This window comes from Lycium ferocissimum, chromosome 7, assembly GCF_029784015.1.
Source record: "Lycium ferocissimum isolate CSIRO_LF1 chromosome 7, AGI_CSIRO_Lferr_CH_V1, whole genome shotgun sequence".
Lineage (NCBI taxonomy): Eukaryota > Viridiplantae > Streptophyta > Magnoliopsida > Solanales > Solanaceae > Lycium > Lycium ferocissimum.
The window spans coordinates 15,160,756-15,168,839 of record NC_081348.1 but is presented as its reverse complement, the minus strand read 5'-3'; the positions used below and the strand labels follow the sequence as shown (position 1 = coordinate 15,168,839).

The 8,084-nt window shown below is 33.6% G+C and overlaps 1 protein-coding gene across 1 annotated transcript; it reads right to left on the bottom strand.

Moving 5' to 3' along the window:
• Nucleotides 1-1,478: 1,478 nt before the first annotated feature.
• LOC132063487 (serine/threonine-protein kinase PEPKR2) lies at nucleotides 1,479-6,135 on the bottom strand. The gene is made up of 3 exons (XM_059456045.1): nucleotides 5,018-6,135; nucleotides 2,507-2,803; nucleotides 1,479-2,197 (listed from the first exon to the last, which is right to left on the bottom strand). Exons 1-3 carry the CDS (start codon nucleotides 5,796-5,798, stop codon nucleotides 1,836-1,838), a joined length of 1,440 nt encoding a protein of 479 aa, XP_059312028.1. The 5' UTR covers nucleotides 5,799-6,135; the 3' UTR covers nucleotides 1,479-1,835.
• Nucleotides 6,136-8,084: the final 1,949 nt, after the last annotated feature.

Here is an 8,084-nt window from a genome sequence, read left to right as displayed (position 1 = left end):
TCGTTTGTCAATTTGATCCAACAGATAAATTTGAAATAATTCATCAAATTAACATGTCAAAATGAATTTAAATAGTGTAGTCGGATGCGTCAAAATATAACTCTAACCCCAAATGTACAAAGAAAAATTTAACAGGAATTCTTTTTCAATTTTAAAGAATTTAATCTAATATTGTAAAAGGAAAATACGTCATCTTTTATATTTTTTCTTTTTCAAAAAGCAAAACAAGAAAAAATGAGATGTTGGTTCATGTAGGGAGGACACATTGCATTTGTTTTGCGCGGATTTCCCTTCAAAGTAAATTTTGCCCTGGTCTTTAATTTTTGACCTTCGTCTAAAAAAGTCTTTCGAAAATATCTCAAAGTTCTAGGTTCGAACCCTAGTTCAGTCAAAAAAAATCAAAAGGTAAGGTTTGGCGAAAGCTCTGGCTTATAAGGCAGAATTTAGTTATGGCTTAAGGCAAATTATGCCTTATAAGGCAGAACTTAATTATGCCTTAAGGCAAAAGTCAACAGTTTTAAGTTATGCCTTAAGGCATAACTTCTATGTAGATACTAAATATTAAGTAGTATGATACATGTCTGTATGGGATATAAAAATAGTTGGATAAAGTGTACAAATTATATAGCTCATGGTACAAGAATTTTATGCGAGCACAATTCGTGAAGCAGTGGGTACAAGGAGGGACTGCTGTGTTCGTCCCTCCATGGCACTTATTATTTTTCAGTACTATGGCATATATTCACATGGGATTTATTAATTCTCAAATAATGTGAAAAGTCAAAAGTGAACAAATTAAAGTGCATGGAGAAAATAAATTTGTGTAGGAGAATTAAAATTGAACTGCATATGTCTATACATGAGAAGAGAATAAATATTCAGCTAGAACACGAAAAGTCAAAAGTGAACAAATAAAAGTACACAGAGGAAGTAAATGTGTCAGAAAATTAAATTTAAAGTGTATATATCTATACATGAGAAGGGAATAAATATTAAGTACTATGACACATGTCTACATGGGATATAAAAATAATTGGATAAAGTGTACAAATTATATAGCTCATGGTACAAAAATTTAATGCGGGTATAATTCGTGAAGCAGTGGGTACAAGGAGGGACTGCTGTGTTCGTCCCTCCTTGACACTTATTTATTATATATAGAAATGTGGATATTGACATAGTGTTACAGCCAACCGATCCTTGACACTTATTTATTATATATAGAAATGTGGATATTGACATAGTGTTACAGCCAACAACGATAGAAAGTTAGAAACTACTTCCAAGAACTAACCGACGGGATTCACCTGATGCAACTTGGCATATACATTTTCTGGATATAATAATTGCTTTGATTAACCATATGAAACAAAATTTTGACATCATCAACAGAATACAATGCAACAAGGAAGCTAATTGCAAACTACAGCAAAATGCTTCATGTGTACAAGTAACAAGTGCCACTGACTCAGAGTATCCACAGGTTAAAACATTTCAAATTGATTAGTAAGTCATGAAGTGCAAGGGAATCAAATAATATGAGATGTCAAACCAGTTAGTTTCTCATTGTATAGTAATCACAAGAGTTATTCTATGCTGCCATCAACTATTTACATGTCTGTACAGCAATCAGTGCTTTTCTTCTGACTGTCAGGTAAATAAATGCCTCAACTTTCATCTAATTCTTTGACAGACCTTCGAGTTAATCTGCATCCAAGCTTTTTTGTACAGTCGAAAATTGCAAGCTTGTAACTTATAATTAATCAGTCTCCTCTAAGAAAAGGGAGCATCAGCATCGTAATGTCAAGACACCTGTACATGGATTACGGGTGGAATCAGAAAGCCTTGCAAAGGTTAGAATTCACGTTAGACGAACACTGTTCCCTTATTGGACTATTGTTAACACACAATCTGCTTCTTTTTGGTTCAGATATCCTGCAATGCAATATCGCTGCTGCAAGCACATCAACTAAACCAGAGTCATCGGATTCTTCAGATTCTCTATTCAAACCTCCACACCGCAAATCTTTGAATTCCCCAGTGAGAGATTCACTACATCTCTTTTTCTTTCCATCTGATTCTAGTCTAGAGGTCATGCCTGGTACTTGGCTCGGTGTTCCAGAGAGATGCTTCGGCTTCAACCTGACGGACACTGTTTTCAAAGTGCGCTCTGTGTAAAATAGTATCCACGGATGACCTGAAATGCATCTTAATCATTAATTGGAAAATAAAATAACCAAACATCCATTATTGTTTGATAAACCAGATGAAGAAAAAATTTAACTAAGGAAAAGACCAATATAGAAAACGTATAGGTGGTTCATCTGTGTGTGTCAGCCAGTGCAAAGCCAACAGAAAATTGCTTATAGGTCAATGGCTTTCATTATTCAGATAGCGAAATCATGTTTGATCAAAACTAAATAGGAGTCGCATATTGTCAATCCAGTTACCTACTTATCGAAGCAATTAGCAAAGAGATCAGTCAGCTACAAGGTAAAATGCTTACTTAATACTTCTTCTGTAGTTATCCTTGCAGCAACATCCCTTGTGAGAATCCGCTCAAGAAGATTACGTGCAGGTTTAGACACAGATTGCCATTTTTCAGAGTGAAAATCAAGTTCCATGCTTTTAATTGCCTCAAAAAGAGCTTCCAAAGAGTCCCCTTGAAACGGAAGAACACCAACTAGTAGAGCATGTAAAAGAACACCAGCACTCCAAATATCTGCCTTTTGACCATACTCCCCTATAAGAACTTCAGGGGCCACATACGCAGGACTTCCAGCCAAACCACTTAAGCTCTGACCTGCATCATAGAAACTACATCCATAAACAAGGTGGAAAGGAGAGTTAAGATGAAAATATCTTGCCCTATACTTTGCAAAGTAACAGAATATTCCTCATCCTTCAGAAAAAGAGCAACGAATAAAATAGAAGGAAAAGAAACCTAAACACTTTTTGACTAACGCAAGAGAAAATGCCACATTTTGACATTATTTCAGATGTCATTGGGTTGTTCCAGGTTTACACAAAAAATAAAAATAACACAAAGCTTCTGGGAATCCACTAAGAGATTCAGCAGTCAATCCGCAAGTAAATATTTGAATTGCTCAAAAACTTCAAGCATGGAGAAGTAATTCAACTTAAATGATGATTATTCACAATCATAGCTTTAGAAAGTTTACTTAAGGTGTTCCTTGAAGGTAGGTGCTAGAAAATCACCATCAACAACAAGGGGCAGGCAAAAAAGCTGAGAAGTGTATGCATTTCTCCATAGAATATTCACATTTACCGTTCTTCTTTTTCCGAAGGGAGAACTCTTTAGGAAGTTAACTTTTATAATTTCAACTTCAAATTATTTACTGATGTGGGTTAATTTAGTCAACATAATTACCCATATAATTTGCGTGGGTTCACTAAAAATAAGTAAAAGAGAGAAATTGTGTGAAGCCCCAACTTGTTTAGCTTTGCTTCCCTCCCTTCCTCTCTATTCCCGATTCCATGATTCCACCTTGGTAGTCTTCCTACATAGCTTGGTTTTTGCTGCTCTGAAATTAAATTACTTTGTATCCTGGTTGAAGCTTCAGGAGAATATCACTGTTTGACTTTGTTAGCCTATCCAAGTTTTTTCCCTTTTCCCGATTACTCCTTATATTTTCTGTATATTAAATGGTATTTATGTTTTATTATATTTTAAGAAAAATAAGTTCCAAGATTCTCCTCATGCCTTGATGAAGTACGTCTACCCACTCCAATAGTAGTCAAACCTGGTAAAAGTACCAAGGACTTTGTGAATTGTAGCAAACACAAACAACATAAAGCATAGGAAGGAACCCTTGCAGCCTTTGACCTCACAAAACATTAGAGGTTTGCATGGTCATGAAATTGGGGTAAATACAAATATCACACTCAAATGAACAAATGAATTGTAATCTAGAAGTACTTTTTTTAGGATGGATGGATCTGTAAGTATTATTTTGGAAAACCACAAAGAAGGTTCTGATGATCACAATGTGTAGACTGTAGAGCTATACATCTGAAAATATAACTTACCAACCATCCATTGAGTTTTACATTAAAACACATGAGGAGCTACGGAAAGATGGGACTGGAATTGTAGAACCAGCCGCCTTAAGGTGTTCAGTAATAATTTCCCCTCAACTTATTATCACTCAGCAAAAACCAACAAGAAATACACCTGCAAAGCTAAGTTGTTTTTCAAGATTTAACAATTCCCTCAACTTTGCCTGACTTCCAATTAAATCGGGAAAGAAAAAAAAAAAGAAAAAGAGTATGAAAAAACATATGAATCCACTATGAGATCAGTGATATTCTCTCTTTCCACCATTCATCTTTTCTCTTTCACCTGAAAATGAGGTGGCCAGCACCGATAATTCCATTGCTATAACGAGACAAGGGTGAAAAAATGGAATGCAGTGCAGATTTCAGATCATGAAAAGAGGCATGCGCAGAAAGCTTATCTGCTAAAGTTCATTCTTGACCTTTTGGACTGAAACTGCTATCAAGAGAAAATGTCCAAATTTCAAATCCGCAACTGCAGAAAATTATAGTGGGGTAATCATCCAAGCATGTGCACCAATTAATCGAATTGTTAAGGCAAGACTCACTTATAGGTCATCTCGAAATAAGTCCTCTCAAATTAAGTTTCTAACAATTAGAGTTCCCAACTTATATAGAGAAAACATTTTGTGAAGAAAAAATGATCACAAGAAATATCCCAAGATTCAGCATCAGAACAACAAACCAGTACAAGACTATACCAACTACAGAACTCATAATTGAGAAAAAAACTAGAACATACACTATTAGAAACAAATAACAGTTGGAAGAGATATGAAACCAAATGCTAGGCAGAAGCACTGCCACTAAGACTATACGAGCAAAAGTTCCCATAAAAATGAAGCAAACTTCCAACACCTGGTAAACATGACAGTGCAATAAGTAACACAAAAAGAAGTAAGTGTAACACATATAAATGGGTTCCAGTGCAAGTGCTTACCTTTAGCAATCCTCATGGCCAAGCCGAAATCAGCAAGCTTTATCTTCCCGGAAGCAGTTAAAAGGATATTCTCGGGCTTAATATCCCTATGTACAACTCCCATATCATGGCAATATTGGATCACCAACATCAAATCCTTAAATATATTAGCAGCCTTATGCTCCGAATACCTCCCTTCCTTCGTCATCTCGTCAATCAATCTCCCACCAGGACACAACTCCATCACCAAATGAAAACTTTCCGCGTCCTCATACACCGAATGCAATGTCACCACACCAGGATGCCCCGACAAATGCTGCATTATCTCTACTTCCTTATGCACTGTCTCTTCCCCTTTAGGCAACGTCTTACACGCGAATTCAACCCCGGTAACCTTACTCCTACACATAAAAACCGACCCAAATTTACCTTTCCCTAAAGCTTCCCCCATTACATAATCATCTTCAATCTTATTCTTCCTACCCATTTGAGTAGCTGCATCTATACATCCTATCTTCCTCTTCAAACCTCTACCACATAAACTAATCGAAGAACTACCACTCGGCGGGGCAGTTGCAGCAAGCCTATTTTTTCTACTAGTACAAGAACCAACAATAACCTCACAACACAACAACCCATTTTCATCATCTTCTTTACATCTTTTTTTCAACCTTGTACAACATTCCTCCAATGAAAAATGGGTTTTTAAATTCGATATCGAAGATCCCAAATCATGGGTCGAATTCCATTTTTCTCTCTGGTTAGGGCACAAAATCTCACATCCTTTTCTCTTATTCCTCATCAATTAATCACAGTATAAGCCAAATTAATCAAAACTAATCTAAACCCAATTCACCTATACCCTATACAGTTAACTCAGATAATCTTTCAACCTAAAAAAATAAAACACAGAATTAAGCAAACAAACCTTGTACGACAGAAAAATCAAGAAAATGTAAGAAAAATTGAGGGATCAATGGGTATGATAAAGGGTCAGAAACTTGTATAATTATTTTAAGTTAAGCAGAAATCAAAGAAATCTGCATTTTGGGATCAATTTGATTAATTAGGTTTGCTTTGGTTAAAGGGGTGAAAGAGGTTCTTGAGAGTGTTTGCAAAACGACACGAGGAGAGAGAAAAGAAAATAATTTTGAGGCCTATTTATAAGAGCTTAATAAACAGCATAATTTTTAATAATTTTCTTGATAAAAAAAATGGAGTAGTAATTAATTTAAAATTAATGAAGTGTAGTAACCGATATTTAATTTAATACCTCTAATAATTTTGATTTTGACCGATTTAGCGTCTTTATTAAGCGTATAGAGACTATAGAGTATGTCTTATCTATTAACTAAAAGATGATCACAGAATTAGTAGTAATTAGATATTGATAATATTACTGTCATAATTAAATGTTTTCATTTTATTATGTTGAAGTTTTATTGTTTTTATTAACAATGTATCAAAACATAGATAAGAGTTAACGTTTTGAGAAAAGTATTATTTTTGTTACAACAGCGAGTTTATAACGTCATTTTTAATATTTGATAATAAAATATTGGAAAGTATGATTTGTTACGATAATAATATATTTGTAGATGTTGTTTAGTTAGGATATAATAAAGGGAAGTTTCTTATGATGAAAGTATTATAGCATAGCTTGAATTCTTTTTCTAAACTTTAGCCCCTTTTCTTAAGAACAAAGATTTCTTCTCTTATAAATAGTACTCCTAACTTAATTGTATTATTTTTTTGAGAATAAAAGCTTCTACACTTTTTTCTGTATATGTTTTCTTTTAAAATTATTTTGCAACAAGGTTTATGGAATCAAGAATCATATTAAAAAGTATTGTACTAGAATTTGTTGTGGATATGCTTCCTTTATCGGAGGAAGATACTAAGTTTAGAACTATCTAATTAGTAACTCAACAAGTTTTTGGAAAACTTTTTTTTGGGCATAGTGTACAATTAGTTTAAATTATTTCACTTGATTTTAGTTTTTTAGAATATTTAAATCGTCTTGTTTGTCATAATTATCCGTTCTATTATCATAATTCATGCCTATGAAAAGAAAAGAAAGGGTCAAAACTCAAAAGCACGATAATATGGGTATGTTGAAAATGAGTTTTAGCTTATATTCGCTAATTAATAGAATCATCAACTTAATTAAGTGTATTAAGCCACCTAATCTGGTCATTATAAAATCATTAGTCATTGATATTTAAAAAAACAAAACCTTTGAACTTGAAGCCCTAATGATTCACATTCTAAGCTTAGATCAGCTGAAAAGATAAAAGACGTGTCAATCATACCTTAAATCACATACTAATGAAGGTTATTATTTACTTCTACTTATATTTTATGTTACTTGTTAAAGGGATAGCCGAGAGAGCAAAGGGAAAAGGAAGGTGATGAAGAAATTAAAAAAGCTAAAAAGAGAAGGAAAAACAATTATTCATAGACCAAAATCTGAAAAAGAAGAATGGAAAGGAGAATAACCATCTAGAACCTAACGTAGGAAACTTGCAAATTAAGAAATGAATTAAAAGTTTTTTTTTTTCTGAAATAATCTGGGGTGGCCAAATCAACCATGTTTCTGTATTCCGTCTAATATATCTAAGTGCAATTGAATGAATTACAATTCGTTTGTCAATTTGGTCCAACAGATAAATTTTGAAATAATTCATCAAATTAACATGTCAAAATGAATTTAAATAGTGTAGTCTGATGCGTCAAAATATAACTCTAACCCCAAATGTACAAAGAAAAATTTAACAGGAATTCTTTTACAATTATAAAGAATTTAATCTAATATTGTAAAAGGAAAATACGTCCTCTTTTATATTATTATTTTTTTCAAAATGCAAAACAAGAAAAAATGAGATGTTGGTTCATGTAGGGAGGACCCTTCAAAGGTTAGTCTTTAAATTTTGCCCCTCAAATTGTTGGTCTTTAATTTTTGTCCTTCGTTTAAAAAAGTGCCAAAAAATATCCCCAAGTTCTGGGTTCGAACCCCAGCTCAGTCAAAAAAAATTATAAGGCAAGGTTTCGCGAAAGCTCTGACTTATAAGGCAGAATTTAGTTATGG